Source organism: Saccopteryx leptura, chromosome 2 (genome assembly GCF_036850995.1).
Source record: "Saccopteryx leptura isolate mSacLep1 chromosome 2, mSacLep1_pri_phased_curated, whole genome shotgun sequence".
Taxonomy (NCBI): Eukaryota; Metazoa; Chordata; class Mammalia; order Chiroptera; family Emballonuridae; genus Saccopteryx; species Saccopteryx leptura.
The window spans coordinates 160,277,627-160,301,830 of NC_089504.1; the positions used below are offsets into that span (position 1 = coordinate 160,277,627).

General features: G+C 36.0%; 1 protein-coding gene across 3 annotated transcripts in view; it reads left to right on the forward strand.

Annotated features, from left to right (window-relative positions):
* The window catches only part of NUP58 (nucleoporin 58), a 110,346-nt gene that overhangs the window by 49,669 nt on the left and 36,473 nt on the right, over positions 1-24,204 (forward strand). Inside the window, exon 15 of one of the 3 annotated variants that reach the window (XM_066369166.1) lies at positions 3,604-3,741. The exons of 1 other annotated variant lie outside the window; for it this stretch is intronic. In XM_066369166.1, the coding sequence (XP_066225263.1) occupies positions 3,604-3,686 (83 nt within the window). In that variant the 3' untranslated portion in view covers positions 3,687-3,741. Of the gene's footprint in view, positions 1-3,603; positions 3,742-24,204 lie in introns of those variants that run through there. One more of the 3 variants, XM_066369165.1, reaches the window with a different exon arrangement.

Consider the following 24,204-nt stretch of genomic DNA (forward strand, 5'->3'; position numbering starts at 1 on the left):
AAACCTACTCATATAGTAAGTGAGGCTGGGAAATGTCCTGATAATTGGTCATACAATCAGCTAAAACTCCTATTTGTCAAGAAGGGGAGGATGTTTACTGGGGAGCAGGAGGGGGAGGGCTACCAGAAGTCTGCAACAGGCTCCAGGGCCATGGATTGCCTCCTAAACAGCCGCTAAAATCTAGAGCATTGGTGGTCACCAATCTCAGTGCTCCCCCTCCCTCAGGCTTTCATTTTTGTCTTCTATGATTTACCTTAATGTCTTAGTAGCTTAGCTATGCATTTAAAAACTGTTTAAAAATTGTACCCATCGTTTTCAGGTGTTTTGTAGTGGGAGTGCATTTCAGGAGCTCTAATCCAAACACAGTTTTAAATAGAAGATCTTGCTTAATTTTTATGGGTACATATTCTATTCAGTCTATGTTATTCCTGGTCTGAGTGTACACTGATCTAGATGGCATCTAGTCTCAGCAGTGACTTTATTCTTTTTTGTCAGTGGTCTAGTTAGTTGATATTATCCTTTCTTCAAAATCACTATACTCACTTGGCTCTCATTTTAACTTTGCTTTAGCTTTCATTTTAACTCTGTTTCTGGTGTTGCTATGTTAAGTTTTTGTTCAGAAGTTGCAAACTAGAGGTCTGAAACTTGATCTGTTTAGTCCACAGAATGTTTGATGATTCTTGAAAATCAGATTTTACATGAAATTCCAACTTAATCATTTGCCACATCAATTTAATAATTTGCTGCATTTCACACTGGTTTTGTCACTTCCCTTTCCCACATTTAATTATCACAAGACTCCTCTGTACATACCCTTCCCTAGTGTTGTGAAGAGTCTAGTAAGGGAGAGGAGATATTTTCTTTGTTTCCCAGTCGGGAAAACAAACTCACATATAATCAGCCTTTTGGCATTCCCTGTTCACACAGATGTTACAATGGTTAATCTGCTCACAAATAAGCTTAGGAAGGAAATTGTGTAGTAAATTTCTCAGCCTGTGGCCATCAACCATCACTCTGAATGCAGTGATCCCGAGTGGAGCTCTGCAGTTCAGGGCAACTGACAGCAGGGCGCAGGGGACATGATCGTCCGCCTTTCCAAGAGCTAGTTACCAATTTCCCACATTGTTATTCAAGCATGTTTCCTGACCTGTTATTTTTATGGCTTAAGGTTCTATACTGGGACTTGTTTTTGTGTGTGTTTTACTCTTTTTAAGCACATTTATACAAGGAATAATTCTTTCCAATATTCTATGTTAGCTGAAAAGGATTGGTTTAAAGAACAATGTTCTCTTACCTAACTTAACCCAAAATAATAATATGTTGAGCATTTATTCCTTCTTCTCTCAAGAAGAATTCCTTCTGCTCCTATATACTGTTTTATATGCCATTGGTTTAGAATTAGTGATTCTCCTTTAAACTCCTATTCACTCTGATAATAACAAACATATTTAGTGAACACCTATTTTTTAAGTCAAGCAAAAGTGTTTGGTAAGTCATCCTGCCATTGTTCAGAATTAGCTCTTTAATTTGTGCTGTCCAAAATGGTAGCCCCTCACCATATGTGGCTATTGAGCATTTGCATATGGCTAGTATGATTGAGAAACTAAACTTTAAATTTCATTTGAATCAATTTAAAATTTAATTTTAAAACTGACATTTGATTCAAATATTGGGCAGCATTTAAGTGTTTGGAACAATGTGTTTCATTTTTCAATTGTTAATTTTAAGAAATTTAAATTCAGGTCGATATTGATTAATGTCACTGTGTTCAAGTTAATTTTCTAAATAAAATTTAAAAATTAAAAAAAATTCAGGTCAAGTAGTTCCAAGGCAAATTTAGCATATGAATTAAGCATTTAGTATAAAAAGAAGAATGTAAAATATTTCATTAATATTTTATATTGATTACATGTTGAAATGATAAGATATTGGGTTAAATAGAACAGATAACCAAAGTTAATTTTATGTGTTGCTTGTTTTAATGTGGCTAGTATAAAATTTAAATAATACATATGTGACTTGCTTTATATTTGTTGGACAGTGTTGCCTTAGATGGTACTAACCATGGTCCTGGGACCACTATGGCTTATCATACACCTAAAAGAGAATTAAATTGCATATTTTTAATTTGCTTCCTTATTAAAATCTCTATGTTCTAACAGCCGACTCCCTGGTATCCCTGTTTTCATTGTCTACCCTGTCCCTCATCAGAATTCTTATGCTTATTTTCTCAAGATGCAAATAAGGCTATGTAAAGCCCATATCTTTTTTTATTTTTTTAAAAATTTCTTTAAGACTTTATTCTTTTTTTTTTTTTTGCATTTTTCTGAAGCTGGAAACAGGGAGAGACAGTCAGACAGACTCCCGCATGTGCCCGACCGGGATCCACCCGGCACGCCCACCATGGGGTGATGCTCTGCCCATCCTGGGCGTCGCCATGTTGCGACCAGAGCCACTCTAGCACCTGAGGCAGAGGCCACAGAGCCATCCCCAGCGCCTGGGCCATCTTTGCTCCAATGGAGCCTTGGCTGCGGGAGGGGAAGAGAGAGACAGAGAGGAAGGCGCAGCGGAGGGGTGGAGAAGCAAATGGGCGCTTCTCCTGTGTGCCCTGGCCGGGAATCGAACCCGGGTCCTCCACACGCTAGGCCGATGCTCTACCACTGAGCCAACCAGCCAGGGCAACTTTATTCATTTTATTGAGAGTGAGAAAGCACATGGATGAGAGAGAGAAGGGAGGAGGAGCAGGAAGCATCAACTCTCATGTGCCTTGACCAGGCAAGCCCAGGTTTCGAACCAGTGACCTCAGTGTTCCAGATCTATACTTTCTCCACTGCGCCACCACAGGTCAAGCAAAGCTCATATGCTTTAGTGTTCTTTATTCAGAACTCTTTAGCACAATAGAAAAGACCCCTCACGGCCTGCTCTTTCCTTTTACCAACCTCTTCTGATACTCTTACACACGGAGGCCATTCCAGAACACCATGTGCTTTCCTGCTGCTGTGCTTTTGCAGATGTTGTGTCTTGTCTAGAAGAAATGTTAACCCTTCAGCGCCATTTTTTCTCTCCTTGCCATTTCCTCCAGCAAATCTTTAGCCAGGTCTTCTCTACCTCTTCTCTCTTGTTAGACTTTGGACCTTATGATACAGGCTTTCCACATTTTGTTTTTGTTACTGGCAGTGTATTCATCTCCCACATTAGACTGTGTAATACTAGAACAGGAGCCCTGTTCTGTTTTTGTTGTTTTCACTCAATACATACCATCTAATTTGACTCCATCAGTGTCTCGGAATTAAGTAATTATTGCAGCAGGAAAAAGGTTAATTCAATGACTCACTGAATCTTTCTTCATATAGGTTTTAGAAGTGGGCTGTTAGGGTTAGAATCTCTGTTTCACCACTCAGTAGGTTTATGATCTTGGCCAAGTTATTTTAACATCTTTGTGCCTCATAAGTAAAAGAGAAATAACAATACACATCTTACATGTTGATTGGGAAGATTCAAATGAGTTAGGTGCTAAGATATCTGCTTGGGGCAAGCTAAGCATACAATAAGTATTAACTAATTGTCACAATACAGTCTCAACTATTTTTCTTTTACTCGCAGGCAACAAGTCACAGGTTTTAACAGGATTTCGAAAACCCACTGTTACAGAAACCGATGAACTAGGAAGAAATATCATGTTCTGAGGAGTCATTAAATCAACAAATATCTACTTGACAAGGAACTTCTGATTTTCATTTTGTGAATCTCGTTATTTAACAACAGAACTCTAGGTCTTAGAGTGAGTTTGGTCAAAGTTTTTAGAATTCAGGAAAGACATCTTGCCCTTGATGTTTAAAAATAATCTAATGGATCATATACTAGATACGGAGAGTTAGGAATTAAGAAGTAGGCCACTAATTCCATGTATATAAGGAATTGTGGAAAACTCACAGATGGAAAGGAAAAAGTGGATACAAAATATAATTGACCAAGTATAGTAAATTAAATATCTGTTAAATTATGCAACTCATTCTTTTTGGGGAAAAAAAGCTTTATTGAGATATAATTTATATATTATACAATTCACCCACCTAAAGTGTACATTTAAAGACTTTTAGTGTATTCACAAAGTTATATAATACCACAGTATATTTTAGAACATTTTGACACCCCCCCCCAAAAAATCCCATACACATTAGCTGTTACTCCCCATTCCCCACCACCACCTCAAGTCCCAGGTGACCATTATTGTATGCAAACATTGCTTCTGTGTATTTGCCTATATATCTGCCTTTTTATATAAATGAATGGTTTTGTTCACTTAGTATAATGTTTTCAAGGGTTGTCCATGTTGTAGGATATAGCAGTACTTCATTTCTTTTTTCTTTAATTTTTATTTTTAATTTATTGCATTGACATGGTTTCAAGCTTCCCAGTCAATATAACATTCTCTGCACACCGCATTGTGTCCCCCTGTGCCCATACAAAGTCTCTGTCCACCCCCATTTTCTCCCCTTTGCCCTCTACTCTCTACCATCACTCCCCTTTCCTTCTGGCTATTGCTCTCCTGTTGTCTGTATCTATGTGTTATGTATATATAATTTGGCTAATCCCTTCTCCTTCTTGGATCCCATTCCCCCGTCCCCTTTCCCACTGACAGCTGTCCATCTGTTCCCTGTGACCCTGCCTCTGTTTCTATTTTGTTCCTCAGTTAATTGTGTTCATTAGATTTCACGTATAATGAGAGCATATGGTCTTTGTTTATTTCTGCCTGGCTTATTCATTAGCATAATGATCTCTAGATCCATCCATGCTGTTGCAAAAGGTAAGATTTCCTTCTTTTATACAGTCACACAGTATTCCATTGTGTAAATGAACCATAGCTTTTTTATCTACTCATCCACTGATGGACACTTGGACTGTTTTCAGTCTTAGCTATAGCAAACAACGCTGCAATGAACATGGCAGGGCATACCCCCTTTTATATAGAACTAGAAAGCCTGGCGGTCATACGAAATGGCCGCTGTTCTAGATATAATAAATTGTAATTAAAATGATTTGTGAAAAGGTGTCTGCTAATTCAAACTGAATTACCCAGGGCAGGCAGCGAGGATGCCCCTTTGCTTAGTGCCCATGGGGTTTCCCCCTTCTACTTGCTTAATTGCTTAAAGTAGAGTGCAATGAAGGAAACCACTGGTGGTACATTTCTTAAGAGCCACCGCTAGCTCAATAAATAAAGGTGATTTAAATAATAAAATGTTAATTCACATGTCAAAGATCTCTTTGTACACAACATTTCTTGTGTATATCTTTCCATTATTTTTAAGCTCGCCTTGAAGAGGACCATCAATTATTTTTAATTTTACGTCCATTCTTTCACGAACTCTTGAACAGGCAACATAAAGTTGACCGTGTCCAAATGTACTTGCAACATTGAGAAAATCCTTTCTTGCCACGGTCAAATCAATTAGTTTCTAACTTGAAGTTTAAGGACTGACAATGTTCACATTTAATATTCATGTCACCAGAGGAATGCTCAAAAATTAAAGTTTCTCTGTTTGAAACTGTTTTAATCCTTTTTGCGTTTCGGTCAGCATTACTCTGTCATTTTTTTGCATTTCTCTCCTGCCTTTGTTCAAGGGACTCATTTTGTCGAGACAGGCTTTTTTGTCTTGCATCTGAGGCAGGTCTTGTTTCTCTATGCTCATCAGTCTCATTTTGCCGAGAAAGACGCATTTGCTCTGCGATTGAAGCAAGCCTTGTCTTTCTCTGCTCAGTGGTTTCTTTTTGTCGAGAAAGCTGTTTTTGTGCAGCTTTAGCTCCTTTTCTCTCCTCTTCAGTGCTGTATTTTCTAGGAGGCGTTCTTAAAAGAAATTACGTTAAGACGTAGTTTTTATGTAAAACAGATAATTGCCAATGCAAACAAATGTTCACCTTCCCCCTGACACACTCAATTTGCATTCAGCCTTAAATTGTTTCAAAAGCAGATGATTGCCAATACAAACAAATGTTCACCTTCCCCCTGACCCGCTCAATTTGCGTTCAGCCATGGCAACTTCACCCCATTGGCTAGTACAGTTACGCAAGCAACCAATAAGCTATCGGCGACAAACAGACACTTAAGCTGCATATAATAAAGATATTAAATTTAATGGGATGACATTAATGAATAAGGGTAAATAGGTTTCAGGTAAACATTTCTATAGCATTTGAACTGTTGATTGTGTTGTACGTCTATCATCGAAAGTCAAACCACTTTCTGTCACCGTGTGTCATTTTTTACTACCCTCTCTCCCTGGTGACCACTTTTATCTATGTCCATGAGTCTCATTTTTATATCCCACCCATGTGTGAAGTCACACAGTTCTTAGCTTTCTCTGGTTTACTCAGTTTACTCAGTATAATGTTCTCAAGATTCACCCATGTTGCCGTAAATGGCAATATGTCATTATTTCTTATGGCTGAGTAGTATTCCATTGTCTGTATGTACCACATCTTCTTTATCCAATCCTCTATTGAGGGACACTTAGGTTGTTTCCATGTTTTGGCCACTATGAATAATGCTGCAATGAACTTGGGGGTGCATGTGTCTTTACATACCAATGTTTTCAAGTACTTTGGGTAGACACCCAATGAAGGCATTGTTGAGTCATATGGGAACTCTATTCTTAATTTTTTGAAGAACTATCATACTTTCTTCCATAATGGCTGTGCTAGTTTACATTTCCACCAGCAGTGAATGAGGATTTCTGTTTCTCCACAACCTCTCCAACACTTGTTATTACCTGTCTTGTTGATAATAGCCAATCTAAAAGTATGAGGTGGTATCTCATTGTCGTTTTGATTTATATTTCTTTAATGGCTATTGAAGATGAGCATCTTTTCATATATCTATTGGCCATTTGTATATCTTCTTAGGAGAAGTGTCTGTACAGGTCCTCTCCCCATTTTAAAATAGGATTGCTTGCTTGTTTGTTGCTGAGCTTTGTGAGTTCTGTACTATTTTAGATATTAACTCCTTATTGGGGCTATTGTTTGTAAATATCATCTCCCATTAGGTTGGCTGCCTTTTTGTTTTGTTGTTGGTTTCTTTTGCTGTGCAGAAGCTTTTTAATTTGATATAGTTCCATTCATTTACTTTTGCCTTTACTTCCCTTGCCTTTAGGATCAAATTCATAAAGTGTTCTTTATGGTCAAGGTCCATGAGTTTAGTAGCTATGTTTTCTTCTATGTAAGTTATTGTTTCAGATGCATATTTAGGACTTTGACCCATTTTGAATTAATTTTTGTACATGGAATCAAAATGTAGTCAAGTTTCATTTTTTTGCATGTGGTTTTCCAATTTCTCCAGCACCATTTATTGAAGAGGCTTTCTTTTTTTTTTCTGATGCATTTTTGGCTGCTTTGTTGAAGATTACTTGTCCATATATATGTGGTTTTATTTCTGGGTTCTCGATTCTGTTCCATTGGTCTGTATGTCTGTTGTTCTGCCAATGCCATGCTGTTTTGATTATCATGGCTCTGTAGTATAGTTTGAAGTCAGGTATTGTGATACTTCCATCCTCATTCTTCTTTTCTAGGGATTGCTTTGGCTATTTGAAGTTTTTTATAGTTCCATATTATCCTGGTCATTTTTTTGTTTTATTTATTTTAAATGACATTGTAATTTAAATGGAGATTATATTATATTTATATATTTCTATGGGTAATATGGTCATTTTAACTATGTTGATTAATGTGACCCATGAACATGGAATATTCTTCCATTTTGTTGTATCCTTTTTGATTTCTTTCAATAATGCTTTTTAGTTTTCAGTATATAGTTCCTTCACATCTTTTGTTAAGCTCATTTCTAGGTACAGTATTCTTTGTTGTTGTTGCAACTGTGAAGGAAAATTTTTTTCAATTTATTTTCTGAAGTTTCATTGTAGGTGTAGAGGAAAGCAGTATTCTTCTGTATATTGATTTTGTATCCTGAAACATTACTATTTTGATTTTTTGTTTCTAATAGTTTTATGGTGAAGCCCTTGGGGTTTTCTATATATGGGATCATGTTATCCGCAAAAAGTGACACCTTTACTTCTTCTTTCCTTATATGGTTGCTTTTACTTTCTTTTTAAAAATCTGATTGCTCTGTCTAAAACTTCCAGCACTATGTTGAATAGGAGTGGAGAGAGTGGAATGCCTTGTATTTCTTCTCATTTTAGAGGAAAAGCTTTCAGTTTTTCACCATTTGGTGATGAATGTCTTAGATGGCCTTTATTATGTTGAGATACTTTCCTTCTATACCCATTTTTTTGAGTGCTTTAAACATAAATGGATGTTGTATCTTATCGAATGCCTTTTCTGCATTTATTGATAAGATAATATAATTTTTGTTCTTTATTTTGATGATGTGGTGTATTATGTTGATCAATTTCTGTATGTCGAACCATCTTTGTGCTCCAAGAATAAATCCCACTTGATTGTGATGTATTATTTTTTTTAAATATTTTGTTGTATTCGATTTGCTAGTATTTTGTTTAGGGTTTTTGCATCTGTATTCATTAGAGATATTGGTCTGTAGTTTTTTGTTGTTGTTTCTGTCCTTGCCAGGTTTTGTTATGAGGGTTATGTTGACCTCATATAATGTGTTGGGGATTATTGCTTCTTCTTCTGTTTTTTAGAAGTCTTTGAGAAGGATAGGTATCAATCCTTTGAATGTTTGGTAGAGTTCACTAGTGTAACCTTATAATCCTGGAATTTATTTTGAGGGAGGGATATTTTTGATAGTTGTTTCTATTTTCTCCCTGTTTATAGATCTATTTAGGTTTTCCATTTCTTTGTGGCTCAGTCTAGGAAGATTGTATAGTTCTAGGAATTTACCCCCATTTCCTCTAGGTTGTTGAATTTGATGGCATATAATCTTTCATAATATTCTACTATGATCTTTTGTATAGCTATGATGTCTGTGGTATTTTTTCCACTATGATTTTGGATTTTGTTTATATGAGTCCTTTCTCTTTTTTCTTAGTGAGTCTAGCCAGTGGTTTGTTGATTTTATTGATCTTTTTTAAAAACAAGCTATGTTGTATTAATTTTTCTATATTTTTTTGTTCTTTATTTCATTTAGTTCTGCTCTAATTTTTACTATTTCCTTTCTTCTGATGACTTTAAGTTGCCTTTGTTCCTCTTTTTCTAGTTCTTTAAGTTGTGATGTTAGGTTGTTTGCTTGGGATATCTTGTGTTTCTTGATATAAGCTTGCAATGATATAAACTTCCGTCTTATTACTGTTTTTGCTGCATCCCAGAAATTTTGATATGCTGTGTTGTCATTTTCATTTGTATATATCTTTTGATCTCTGCTTTTACTTCTTTAACTCAATCATTTTTTAGAAGTATATTGTTTAATCTCCACATTTTTGTGGGTTTTTTTACTTCCTTTTTTCTAATTTCAAAGCCTTATGGTCAGAAAATATGCTTGGTAAAATTTCTATCTTCCTGAATTTGTTAATGTTAGTTTTATGGCCCAACATGTGGTCTATTCTTGAGAGTGTTCCATGCACACTGGAAAAGAATGTATAATCCAATGTTTTGAGATGAAATATCCTAAAAATGTCTATTATGTATATTTGGTTCATTAGGCCAATATTTCTTTATTGATTTTGTTTAGATGATCTGTCTCAAGTGCTCAATGGTGTGTTGAAATCTCCAAGTATGAATGTGTTGTGGGCTGCTACTATTTTTAGATCAGTTAGTAGATGTCTTATATATTTTGGTGCTTCCTGGTTTGGTGCATATATATAAGAAGTGTTGTATCTTCTTGCTACAATGTTCCCTTAATCGTTATGAAATTTCCATCATTGTCTCTGGTTACCTTTGTTGTCTTGAAGTCAGCATTGTCATATATGAGTATGGCTACACCTGCTTTTTCTTTGGGTGTTATTTGCTTTGAGAATCATTTTCTGGTTAGACACTTTGCAAGTATGTTTGTCCTTGCAGCTTAGATGTATCTCTTGAAGGCAACATATGGTTGGGTTTTGCTTCTTGATCTAATCTGCTACTCTGTGCCTCTTTAGTGGTGAGTTCAGTCCATTTACATTTAGGATAATTACTGACATTTGAGGATTTCCTATAGTCATTTTATGTTTTGTTCTCTGGTAGCTCTGTGTCTTGTTTGGTTCTTTTATTTCTTTTTCTGTCAGTAGTTTTTGTTTGCTGGTATTTTATACTTCTTTCCCCTGTTTCTTCTTTTTTAGGCATGTGTTCCAATAGTGGCTTTTTCATGGGTGGTTACCATTAAGTTAAGAAAAAAATGTTCATATGGACAAGAGTCCTTTGTAATAAGAGTGCTTCTGCACTCCATCCTCCTTTGCTCCTGGAGATCTTTATCCTCTCCCCTTTTATACTATTGTTGTCACAGATTACCCTTGTTTTTATTGTGACCCTGCTGGAAATTTTACTTATAGTTTTGACTTGTTTTGCTCTTTGTGTCTGGTTGAATATCCCCATGAGTATTTCCTGTAGTCCGTGTTTTCTGGTGATATATTCATTCAGCTTCTGTATGTCTGTAAAAGTTTTTATTTCTCCTTCATATTTGAAGGATAACTTTGATGGATATAGTGTTCTTGGTTGGCAATTTCTCTCTTTCAGTACTTCGAATCTTTGGGTCCATTCTCTTCTGGCTTGTACAGTTTCTACTGAGAGGTCTGATGATAACATAATGAGCTTTCCTTTATATGTTATGATCTTTTCCCTCACTGCCTTGAGGATTCTTTCTTTTTCATTGATTTTTTTTTTGACAAATTTATTATGATGTGCCTTGTAGTAGGTCTGTTTGGGTTGCAGTAACTCAGTGCTCTGTTTGCTTTTTGGATTCGAGGCTCTAAATCTTTCCAAGGGCTTGGAAAATTCTTATTAATTATTTGTTTGAATAAGCTCTCCATCTCTTCTCCCTCTTGTCTTCTTCTGATAAACCCATTATTCTTATATTGCTCTTTCTGATGGAGTCAGACAATTCTTGTAGAGCTCTCTCAATTTTTTTAATTTGTGAGTCTCTCTCCTCTTCTCTCTACAGCATCTCTAGTTGCCTGTCTTTGATGTCACCAATTCTTTCCTCTATCTGGCTTGTTCTAGTAGCTAAACTTGCTACCTCAGTCTTTATGTATTGAGTTCTTCATCTCTGTTTTTAAAGTTTCAGTCTCCTAAAACTTTAAAAGTATTTGTTTTGTTCTTTAATTTGTCTTCTGAGCTCATTAAGTTGCCTATTGGTGTTTTCTCACATCTCATTGAGTATTTTTAGAACTTTTTGAATTCTCAATCATTATACTCAAAGGCTTCTAAGTGATTAAGATTTTTTCTAGAGATTTTTCATCTTCTTTCTGAAAGACCTCTCTTGTGTGGACATGGTATTTGATGTCTTCTTGCTTGATGACATTTGAGAATAGTATTGTTGGCAGCATTGTTCACAATAGCGAAGATCTGTCAGTGGATGAGTAAATTAAAAAGCTTTGGTATATATACTGTGGAATACTACTCAGCCATAAGGAATGGTTACATCGGGTCATTTACAAAACATGGGTGGACCTTGATAACATTATACTGAGCGAAATAAGTAAATCAGAAAAAACTAAGAACTATATGATTCCATAGATAGGTGGGACATAAAAATGAGACTCAGAGACATGAACAAGAGTGTGGGGGTTACCAGGTGGGGGGGAGAGTGAGGGGTTGGGGGAGGGGAGGGGCACAAAGAAAACCACTTAGAAGGTGATGGAAGACAATTGGACTTTGGGTGATGGGAATGCAGCATAATCAAATGTCAAAATAACATAGAGATGTTTTCTCTGAACATATATACCCTGATTTATCAATGTCACCCCATTAAAATTAATTCAAAAAATAAATAAAAAATATCTTTGCTAAAAAAAACTCTAACTAAAAATAAATAAATAAATAGCCACAGCTAGAAAAATTGAAAAAAATAAAGAAATACAATAAAAATATAAAAATTTAATAATTATTACAAGTAAAGAAGAAAAACCACAGGAAGAGATCAAATGCAAACAGAAAATCAGAAACAAAACACCAACAAGAAAATAAAAATAAAAATATAAAAATTAAGGAAATGAAATTTAAAAATGAAAAAGAGAAAAGGAATAAAAAGAAAAAAAAGAGGGGGAAGGGAAAAATAAATTTCAGTTTTGAGAGGTTTCTTGCAGTAGGTGTCACTATATTACAACTTTTAGTTCTGTGAAGTTCCTGGGCTGTCCACTGAGATGTTGCTGTGGAAATGATGTAAACATGGCCACAGTCGTGTTGGTCGGGGGGTAGTGTGTTGTGAGGGCTTTATGGTTTCGGCTTTATGGTTTTGGCTTTACTACTTTGACTTGCTGGCATTATGGCTCTAACAATGGTGATCTCAAGCTTCTGGGAACTCCTTCCCACATCTCAACAGTCCTGGGGACTGAATTTGGAGCACCTCTGTTCTTCAGGGGAGAGCATGGCTTGGAGAACAAGCTGTAGGATTTGTCTCTGTCACTCTCTGTACTGTGAGGTGTGGGATGTGGGATCTGGGAGGCTAGTGGTGCTGCACTTTAGCTTTCTCTGTCTTCTGTCAAGTGTGGGCTACAGGCAGAACATGGGAACACTGGGTGAGACCTCATGTTCTGACTGCTTTGGATTATCTCGCCCTCTGCCCTTCTGTGTCACCATTCCTCCTGGCAGAAAAAGACCCAGTCCCTCTGAGTTTCCCTCTCCATACTGCTCAGACAAATTCCAGAGAGCTTGAGCTTTCCTCCTTCCTATAGTCTGGCAGAGAAAAAAACCCCAGTCACTCCAGATTTGTCTCCTCTCCTTTCCAAAACCCACTGCAAATTCATTTTATCTTCTGATCCCCTTTTTAGCCCATCTCATCTTTATTTATTTATTTTTATTTTTTTATAAATAAATTTTTATTAATTTTAATGGGGTGACATCAATAAATCAGGGTACATATATTCAAAGAAAACATGTCCAGGTTATCTTGTCATTCAATTATGTTGCATACCCATCACCCAAAGTCAGATTGTCCTCCGTCACCTACTATCTAGTTTTCTTTGTGCCCCTCCCCCTTCCCATCTCCCTCCTTCCCTCCCCCCCCATAACCACCACACTCTTGTCCATGTCTCTTAGTTTCGTTTTTATGTCCCACCAATGAATGGAATCATGCAGTTCTTGTTTTTTTCTGATTTACTTAGTTCACTCCATATAATGTTATCAAGATCCCACCATTTTGTTATAAATGATCTGATGTCATTATTTCTTATGGCTGAGTAGTATACCATAGTGTATATGTGCCACATCTTCTTTATCCAGTCTTCTATATACATTTTTTTTACAGTGATTAAAGCCTTTAAGCAAACTCTTGGCCAATACAACAAGAATCCATAAAAGAGTAGTGTCCTTAACATGTTCACCAAGTCCAAGTTGGCACCAACACCATTCCAAATCCCTGCAAATGCAACCCAACCCCAGTTCAGTCTGTTAGGAGCTATCACAAGGAGCAGGAGTCCAGGAAAAGTCCACATCCAGGAAAAGTCCGCATGGCACTGGAATTGTTGTCACAATTCTATACTTTGCAGTTCACGTCCAAGTCCCAATGACCACTGCTTCTAGCTGGGAATGATTCAGGTAGACTGGGAAAGCCATCTGCAGCATGTGTGGAGATGGAGCTTCTGTTCTCTGCCTGGAGAGATGAGACCAGGTTGCTTTTCCCTGGAGCTCTGCAACTGTGGCTTGGTAAAGAGAACCTTGGGATACACTAAGCTGGGTGGCAAAGGTAAATTCACAACAGAAGTTGGCAAAGGGGGAGAGAGAGCTCTAAATTAGGAGTAGGTCCCAGCCTGAACCCCATCTCACCTTTAGTCCATTCAGTTTGCTGATCCCTCAGGCACACCCGGTGAGCCCAGCTGGGGTTCCTTTGTTGCATTATCATTGTTCAATTTGTTGACATTTCAAAGGGAGAGATCAGGAGTAACTCTCACACTTATATTACTCTGACATCATACCTCTTAATATTTTTAATGATGTCTTTTGTTGTGCAAAAGGCTTTTAGTTTGATATAGTCCCATTTGTTTATTTTTTCCTTTATTTCACTTGCCTGAGAAGATATATCAGCAAAAATATTGCTACTAGAGATGTCTGAGAGTTTATTACCTATGTTTTATTTTAGGATTTTTATACTTTTGCAACTTACATTTAAGTCTTTTATTTATTTTTGTGAATGGCATAAGTTGGTGGTCTGGCTTCATTTTTTTGCATGTACTGTCCAATTTTCCCAATACAATTTATTAAAGAGACTGTTTTTACTTCATTGTATACTCTTGCCTTCTTTGTTGAATATTAATTGCTGATAAAGGTGCGGGTTTTTTTCCCCTGGGTTCTCTGTGTTCTATTCCTTTGATTCATTTGTTTTTTTCTTATACCAGTACCAGGCTGTATTGATTACAATGACCTTGTAGTATAGCTTGATATCAGAAAGTGTGATACCTCCCACTTTGTTTTTCAGTGTCAAGGTTGCTGAGGGTATTCAGGATCTTTTTTGGTTTCATATAAATTTTTGGAATACATGTCCAAGATCTGTGAAGTATGCCATTGGTATTTAGTAAAAATTGCACTGAATCTATAGATTGCTTTGGGTAACATGGACATTTTAATTATTTTAATCATTAAATCCTTGCTCCCTGGTATAACTGCAGATAATCATGGTATATAATCTTTTTAATGTATTGTTGAATCTGGTTTAATAATATTTTGTTAAAAATTTTAGCATCTCTGTTCATCAGGTATATTGGCAGAGAGTTTTCTTTTTTTGTAGTGTCTCAACCTGGTTTAGGAATCAGGAAAATGTATGCTACATAAAATGTGTTTGAAAGTGTTCTCCCCTCTTGAATTTTTTGAAATAGCTTGAGAAGAACAGGTGTTAGTTCTTCTTGAATGTTTGGTAAAATTTGCCTGTAAAGCATCCAGTCCAAAACTTTTGTTTGCTGGGAGTTTTTTGATAACTCTTTCAATTTTATCTGTTGTATGGTCTGTTCAATTTTCTGATTCTTACAGATTCAGTTTTGGAGGATTGTATGTTTCTAGAAATTTACCCATTTCACCTAGATTGTCCAATTATTTGGCATATAGTTCTTTATAATATTTTCTTACAATCCTTTGTATTTCTGTGATGTCAGTTGTTACTTCTCTTTCATTTCTCATTTTATTTATATGGGTCCACTCTTTTCTTTTTTTTATCATTTAGTTTTTTGGGTTTTTTTTTGTTTTGTTTTTATAAATAAATTTTTATTTTAATGGGGTGTCATCAATAAATCAGGGTACATATATTCAAAGAAAACATGTCCAGGTTATCTTGTCATTCAATTATGTTGCATACCCATCACCCAAAGTCAGATTGTCCTCCATCACCTTCTATCTAGTTTTCTTTGTGCCCCTCCCCCACCACTACATAACCACTACATCTTGTCCATGTCTCTTAATCTTGTTCTTATGTCCCACCAATGTATGGAATCCTGCAGTTCTTGTTTTTTTTCTGATTTACTTAGTTCACTCCGTATAATGTTATCAAGATCCCACCATTTTGTTGTAAGTGATCTGATGTCATCATTTCTTATGGCTGAATAGTATACCATAGTGTGTATATGTGCCACATCTTCTTTATCCAGTCTTCTTTTTTTTTTACAGTGAATAGAAGCTGAAAAAAGGGGGAAAGAGCCTTATACTATTCTTCTAACTGCCAGAAATAGCTGTGAGACACATTCTTTTTTTTTTTTTTTTGATTAATTTTGATGGAGTGACGTTCATAAAATTGTCTTCTGTCACCTTCTAACTGGTTTTCTTTGTGCCCCTCTTCTCCCCCAAGCCTCTCCTGCTCCTCCCCCCCCACCCTGTAACCCCAACACTGTTGTCCATGTCTCTGAGTCTCATTTTTATGTCCCACCTATGTATGGAATAATATAGTTCTTAGTTTTTTCTGATTTACTTATTTCACTCAGTATAATGTTATCAAGGTCCATCTATGTTGTTGTAAAAGATCCAATGTCATCATTTCTATGGCTGAGTAGTATTCCATAGTATATATGTAACAAAGCTTTTTAATCCACTCGTCCTCTGATGGACACTTGGACTGTTTCCAGATCTTTGCTATTGTGAACAATGCTGCCATAAACATGGGGGTGCATTTCTTCTTTTCAAACAGTGCTATGGTGTTCTTGGGGTATATTCCTAAGAGTGGTATAGCTGGGTCAAAAGGTAGTTCGAGTTTTAATTTCTTGAGGAATCTCCATACTATTTTCCACAGTGGCTGCACCAGTCTGCATTCCCACCAGCAGTGCAGGAGGGTTCCCTTTTCTCCACAACCTCGCCAGCACTTATTCTGTGTTGTTTTATTGATGAGCACCATTCTGACTGGTGTGAGGTGATATCTCATTGTGGTTTTAATTTGCATTTCTCTAATAATTAGTGATGTTGAGTATTTTTACATATGCCTATTGGCCATCTGTGTGTCCTCTTTGGAGAAGTGTCTATTTATTTATTTTGCCCATTCTTGGATTGGATTGTTTGTCTTCCTGGTATTAAGTTTTACAAGTTCTTTATAAATTTTGGTTATTAACCCCTTATCAGCCTTGTTCCTGATCTTAAGGGGATTGCTTTTAATTTTTGCCCGAGTATGATATTGGCTGTGGGTTTGTCATAGATGGCCTTTATCATGTTGAAGTATGTTCCTTGTATTCCCACTTTGCTGAGAGTTTTGATCATGAATGGGTGCTGGATTTTATCAAATGCTTTTTCTACATCTATTGAAATTATCATATGGTTTTTCTCCTTCCTTTTGTTTATGTGATGAATCACATTGATTGATTTGCGAATATTGTACCAGCCTTGCCTCCCAAGAATAAATCCCACTTGATCATGGTATATGATTTTTTTCATATATTGCTGGATCTGGTTTGCTAATATTTTGTTGAGGATTTTAGCATCTAAATTCAGCACGGATATTGCCCTATAATTTTCTTTCTTTGTGTTGTCTTTGCCTGGTTTTGGAATCAGAATTATGCTCGCCTCATAAAAGAAGCTTGGAAGTCTTCCTTCCTCCTGAATTTTTTGAAATAGCTTGAGAAGAATAGGAGTTATTTCTTCTTTGACTATTTGGTAGAATTCACTTGTGAAGCCATCAGGCCCAGGACTTTTCTTTTTTGGAAATTTTTTGATAACTGTTTCAATCTCATTTGTTGTAATTGGCCTGTTTAGGTTTTCTGATTCTTTCAGATTAATTAATGGAAGATTATATGTTTCAAGGAATTTGTCCATTTCATCTAGGTTGTCTAGTTTTTTGGCGTACAGTTCTTCATAATATTTTCTTACAATATTTTGTATTTCTGTTGTGTCAGTTGTTATTTCTCCACTCTCATTTCTAATTTTATTTATTTGAGTCCTCTCTCTTTTTCTCTTGGTGAGTCTGGTTAAAGGTTCATCGATCTTGTTTACCCTTTCAAAGAACCAGCTCCTGGTTTCATTGATCCTCTGTATTGTTTCTTTAGCCTCTATGTCATTTATTTCTGCTCTTATCTTTATTATTTCCTTCCTTCTACTAGCTCTGGGCTTTACTTGCTGTTCTTTTTCTAGTTCTATTTTTTATTTATTTTTTTAATGGGCTGACATCAGTAAATCAGGATACATATATTCAAAGATAACATGTCCAGGTTATCTTGTCGTTCAATTATGTTGCATACCCATTACCCAAAGTCAGATTATCCTCTGTCACCTTCTATCTAGTTCTCTTTGTGCCCCTTCCCCTCCCCCCTTCCCTCTTCCTCTCCTCCCTCCCCCCGTAACCACCACACTCTTATCAATGTCCCTTGGTCTCACATTTATGTCCCATCTACGTATGGAATAATGCAGTTCCTGGTTTTTTCTGATTAACTTATTTCACTTCGTATAATATTATCAAGATCCCACCATTTTGCTGTAAATGATCCGATGTCATCATTTCTTATGGCTGAGTAGTATTCCATGGTGTATATGTGCCACATCTTCTTTATCTAGTCATCTATTGATAAAGGGCTTTTTGGTTGTTTCCATGTCCTGGCCACTGTGAACAATGCTGCAATATACATGAGGCTGCATGTGTCTTTACGTATCAATGTTTCTGAGTTTTTGGGGTATATACCCAGTAGAGGGATTGCTGGGTCATAAGGTAGTTCTATTTTCAGTTTTTTGAGGAGCCACCATACTTTCTTCCATAATGGTTGTACTACTTTACATTCCCACCAACAATGGATGAGGGTTTCTTTTTCTCCACAACCTCTCCAACATTTGCTATTACCTGTCTTGTTAATAATAGCTAATCTAACAGGTGTGAGGTGGTATCTCATTGCAGTTTTGATTTGCATTTTTCTAATAACTAAGGAAGATGAGCATCTTTTCATATATCTGTTGGCCATTTGTATTTCTTCCTGGGAGAAGTATTTGTTCATATCCTCTTCCCATTTTTTTATTGGATTGTTTGTTTGATTGTTGTTAAGTTTTAGGAGTTCTTTGTATATTTTGGATATTAGGTCCTTATCTGAGCAGGTGTTTAGAAATATCATTTCCCATTTAGTTAGCTGTCTGTTTATCTTGTTGTCAGTTTCTCTTGCTGAGCAAAAACTTCTTAGTCTGATGTAGTCCCATTCATTAATTTTTGCCTTCACTTCTCTTGCCTGTGGAGTCAAATGCATAAAATGCTCTTTAAAGCCTAGGTCCATGAGTTAGTACCTATGTCTTCTTCTATGTACTTTATTGTTTCAGGTCTTATGTTTAGATCTTTGATCCATTTTGAGTTAATTTTAGTACAAGGGGACAAACTGTAGTCCAGTTTCATTCTTTTGCATGTGGCTTTCCAGTTTTCCCAGCACCATTTGTTGAAGAGGCTTTCTTTTCTCCATTGTGTGTTGTTGGCCCCTTTATCAAAAATTATTTGACTATGCATATGTGGTTTAATTTCTGGGCTTTCTATTCTGTTCCATTGGTCTGAATGTCTATTTTTCTGCCAATACCATGCTGTTTTGATTGTCATGGCCCTATAATATAGTTTGAAGTCAGGTATTGTAATGCCCCCAGCTTCATTCTCTTTCTTTAGGATTGCTTTGGCTATTTGGGGTTTTTTATAGTTTCATATAAACTGTTGATTTTATGCTCCATTTCTTTAAAAAATGTCATTGAAATTTTGATGGGAATTGCATTAAATTTGTATATTGCTTTCGGTAATATGGCCATCTTGATTATATTTATTCTTCCTAACCAAGAACAAGGAATATTCTTCCATCTCATAATATCTTTTTCGATTTCCCTTAACAATGGTTTATAGTTTTCATTGTATAAGACCTTTACATTCTTTGTTATGTTTATTCCTAAGTATTTTATTTTTTGTTGTTGTTGCAATCGTGAAGGGGATTATTCTTTTGAGTTCGTTCTCAAATGTTTCATTATTGGCATATAGAAAGGCTATTAACTTCTGTATGTTAATTTTGTATCCTGCGACCTTACTGTATTGGCTTATTGTTTCTAGTAGTCTTTTTGTGAATTCTTTGGGGTTTTTGATGTATAGGATCATATCATCTGCAAAAAGTGATACCTTTACTTCTTCTTTTCCGATATAGATGCCTTTTATTTCTTTGTCTTGTCTGATTGCTCTGGCTAGAACCTCTAGTACCACATTAAATAAGAGTGGAGAGAGTGGAAAACCCTGTCTTGTTCCTGATTTAAGGGGGAAAGCCTTCAGTTTTGTGCCATTTAATATGATGTTAGCTGATGGTTTATCATATATGGCCTTTATCATGTTGAGATATTTTCCTTCTATACCCTTTTTGTTGAGAGTCTTAAACATAAAATTGTGTTGTATTTTATCGAAAACATTTTCTGCGTTTATTTATAAGATCATGTGGTTTTTGTTCTTTGTTTTTTTGATATGGTATATTAGGTTAACCGTTTTACATATGTTGAACCATCCTTGAGATTCTGGGATGAATCCCACTTAATCATGATGTATTATTTTTTTAATATGTTGTTGTATTCGATTTGCTAGTAGTTTGTTTAGTTTTTGAGCATCTGTGTTCATTAGAGATATTGGTCTGTAGTTTTCTTTTTTTGTGCCTTCCTTGCCTGGTTTTGGTATGAGGGTTATGTTTGCCTCATAAAATGTGTTTGGAAGTATTGCTTCTTCTTCAATTTCTTGGAAGACTTTCAGTAGAATAGGAACCAAGTCTTCTTTGAAGGTTTGATAAAATTCGCTGGTATAGCCATCTGGGCCTGGACTTTTATTTTTGGGGAGGTTTTTAATTTTTTTTTTCTATTTTTTTCTGCTAATAAGTCTGTGTAGGCTTTCTGCTTCTTCTTGACTCAGTCTAGGAAGGTTGTATTGTTCTAGGAATTTATCCAGTTCTTCTAGGTTGTTGAATTTAGTGGCATAAGGTTTTTCATAGTATTCTACAATAATTCTTTGTATATCTATGATGTCCATGGTGATTTCTCCTCTTTCATTTTGGATTTTGTTTATATAAGTTCTTTCTCTTTTTTCCTTGGTAAGTCTTGCCAATTTTGTCAATTTGTTGATATTTTCTCTTTTTTTTTCTTTTTATTTATTTTCTTTTTTTCTGAAGCTGGAAACAGGGAGGCAGTCAGACAGACTTCCACATGCGCCCGACCGGGATCCACCCGGCACGCTTACCAGGGGGCGATGCTCTGCCCACCAGGGGGCTTCGCTCTGTTGCAACCAGAGCCACTCTAGCACCTGGGGCAGAATCCAAGGCGCCATCCCCAGCGCCCGGGCCATCTTTTGCTCCAATGGAGCCTTGGGTGCGGGAGGGGAAGAGAGAGACAGAGAGGAAGGAGGGGGGGAGGGGTGGAGAAGCAGATGGGCACCTCTCCTGTGTGCCCTGGCCGGGAATCAAACCCGGGACTCATGCACGCCAGGCCAACGCTCTTCCACTGAGCCTACCAGCCAGGGCCTTTGTTGATCTTTTCAAAGAACCAGCTCCTTGTTCTATTAATTTTTTCTATAGTTTTTCTGTTCTCTATTTCATTTATTTCTGCTCTGATTTTTATTATCTCCTTTTTTCGGCTGGTTTTGGGTTGTCTTTGTTTTTCTTTTTCTAGTTCCTTAAGGTGAGAAGTTAAGTGGTTCACTTGGGCTCTCTCTTATTTGTTCATATATGCCTGAAGTGATATGAACTTCCCTCTTATCACTGCTTTTGCTGCATCCCATAGATTCTGATATGTCTTATTGTCATTTTCATTTGTCTGTATATATGTTTTAATCTCTGCACTTATTTCTTTCTTGACCCATTCATTTTTTAAAAGTATATTGTTTAGTTTCCACATCTTTGTGGGATTTTTTTCCTCTTTTTTGCAGTTGAATTCTAGTTTCAAGGCTTTATGATCAGAAAATATGCTTGGTACAACTTCGATTTTTCTAAATTTGCTGATGTTGTTTTTGTGGCCCAACATATGGTCAATTCTAGAGAATGATCCATGTACATTGGAGAAAAATGTATACTCAGTCACTTTGGGATGAAATGTCCTTTAGATGACTATCATATCCAGGTGCTCTAGTGTTTTGTTTAAGGCCACTATATCTTTGTTGATTCTCTGTTTGGATGACTGATCTAGAGCTGTCAGTGGTGTATTGAGGTCTCCAAGTATGATTGTATTTTTGTCCGTTTTTGTTTTAAGGTCAATAAGTAGCTGTCTTATATATTTTGGTGCTCCTTGGTTTGGTGCATATATATTAAGAATTGTTATGTCTTCTTGATTCAGTGTCCCCTTAGCCATTATGAAATGGCCATTTTTGCCTCTGAATACTTTTGTTGTCTTGTAGTTAGCATTATCAGATATGAGTATTGCTACGCCTGCTTTTTTTTGGATGTTATTTGCTTGGAGTATTGTTTTCCAGCCTTTCACTTTGAATTTATTTTTATCCTTGTTACTTAGATGAGTTTCTTGTAGGCAGCATACAGTTAGATTTGCTTTTTTGATCCATTTTGCTACTCTGTGCCTTTTTATTGGTGAGTTTAATCCGTTTACATTTAGTGTAATTATTGACACTTGTGAGTTCCGTATTGCCATTTTATAGATTGCTTTCTGTTAGTTTTTTGTCTTGTTTGATTCTTCTCTTTCATTTTTCTATCTTTTGTTTTTATTTGGTTGTGTTCCATACATCTTTCCTCTGTTGCTATGTTTTTTAAACCATGTGCTTCTGTGGTGGTTTTTTCAATGGTGGTTATCATTAAGTAATGAAAAGGGTTCCTACCCTGTTCATTGTAGTGCACTATTTTGTGAATATTTTGCACTCCATCATCCTTTGCTACTGTTAGTCTCCATCCTCTCCCCCCCTTTCTGTTTGTTGTCACAGTTTAAATTTGGTTTTATTGTGTTCTTCTTGGAGCTTTTACTTGTGGCTTTGTTGTTTTTTTTTGTTCTTTGTATCTGATTGGAGAACCCCCTTTAATATTTCCTGGAGTGGGGGTTTTCTGATGATAAATTTCCTCATCTTTTCTGTATCTGTAAATGTTTTTATTTCTCCTTCATATTTGAAGTTTAGCTTTGATGGGTATATTATTTGTGGCTGAAAGTTCCTCTCTTTCAGGACTTTAAATATTGGGGTCCACTCTCTTCTCGCTTGTAGAGTTTCTGTTGAGAAATCTGATGATAATCTAATGGGCTTCTTTTATATGTTGTATTCTTCTTTTCCCTGACTGCGTTGAGAATTTTTTCTTTGCAGTTGGTTTTTGCCAATTTCATTATGATGTGCCTTGAAGTAGGTTTGTTGGGGTTAAGAAAACTTGAAGTTCTGTTTGCTTCTAGAATTTGAGGCTTTAGTTCTTTCTACAGGCTTGGGAAGTTCTCATCTATTATTTGTTTGAGTATGTTCTCCATTCCATTTTCTCTCTCTTCTCCCTCTGATATACCTATTATTCTTACGTTATTCTTTTTGATGGAGTCAGATAATTCCTGTAGGGCTATCTCATTTTTTTTAAAAATTTTGAGTCTCTTTCCTATTCTCTCTGTTGTGCCTCAAGTTGCTTGTCTTCTATTTCACTAATCCTCTCTTCTGTCTCGCCTGTTCTATTAGCTAAGCTTATTACCTCGTTATTTAGTTCGTGAATTGAGTTTTTCATCTCTGATTTGTTTTTATAGTTTCAATTTTCTTGGAGATATACTCTTTGTGTTCATTTGAGTTGTTTTCTGAGCTCCCTAAATTGCCTTTCTGTGTTTTCTTGTATATCTCTGAGTATTTTTAGGATTTCTATTTTAAATTCTCTGTTGTTTAACTCCAAGGTTTCCAATATCTTAAATTTTTTCTCATCTATCTGTGTTACTCTCTTTCTTTTGTATCCATGATATTCGATTTTCTCTTTTTTAATGGCATCTGAGTGTGGTTTTGTTGATAGTATTAATGAGATTTAATAAAGAATAAAAAGTTAAAAAAATAAATAAAAATAAAAAATAAAAAAGAGTTTTTTTATAAATTAATCATTAATTAAAGAAAATTAAATAAAATAAAAATTTAAATAAAAGGAAATTATTCCTCCCCCTCCTTTTTTCCTCTCCTCTCCTCTCCCCTCTTTCTTGAGAAAATCTTGTGGTGATCTGTGAATTATATTGTACTAAATAGAACAAACAATACCTGTAATGGAGGGCCTGAATTGGGGAGAGGTAATAAAGGGGCAAAAAAAAAAAAAGAGAAAAGAAAAAAAGAAAAAAAAGGGGGGGGGTGCGGTATGGACCCACAAAAAGCAAATAAGGAAAAAATTTGGGTCAAGAATTAAATGATTTGCTTTTAGGTGTTGGCTGACTAAGAGTTATGATGAGAGGAATACGAGGGAAACAGGAAAAAGAAGAGGGAAATTAAAAAATTACTATTGTATTTAGTGGAACAGGAACTAGAGGAGAGCGAGGGATGGGAGTACTGCTAGTGAGTTATAAAGGTGAAGTAAAACCCCCTCAAAATGCAACAAACATAAGTTTGAGTTCCAGATAAGATAATTTGTTCATTATTGAGGTTTGAATGAGAGGAGACGTAAAGGAGAAAGGAAGAGACTAATATAGAGGGAGAAAAGAGTGAGAGAGCGAGAAAAAAGACAGAACCACTAAAAGAAGAAAAAAGAAAATAGAGGAGAGAGAGAGAGAGAGAGTTAAGGGTTTTGGAGTGCAACCCTCATA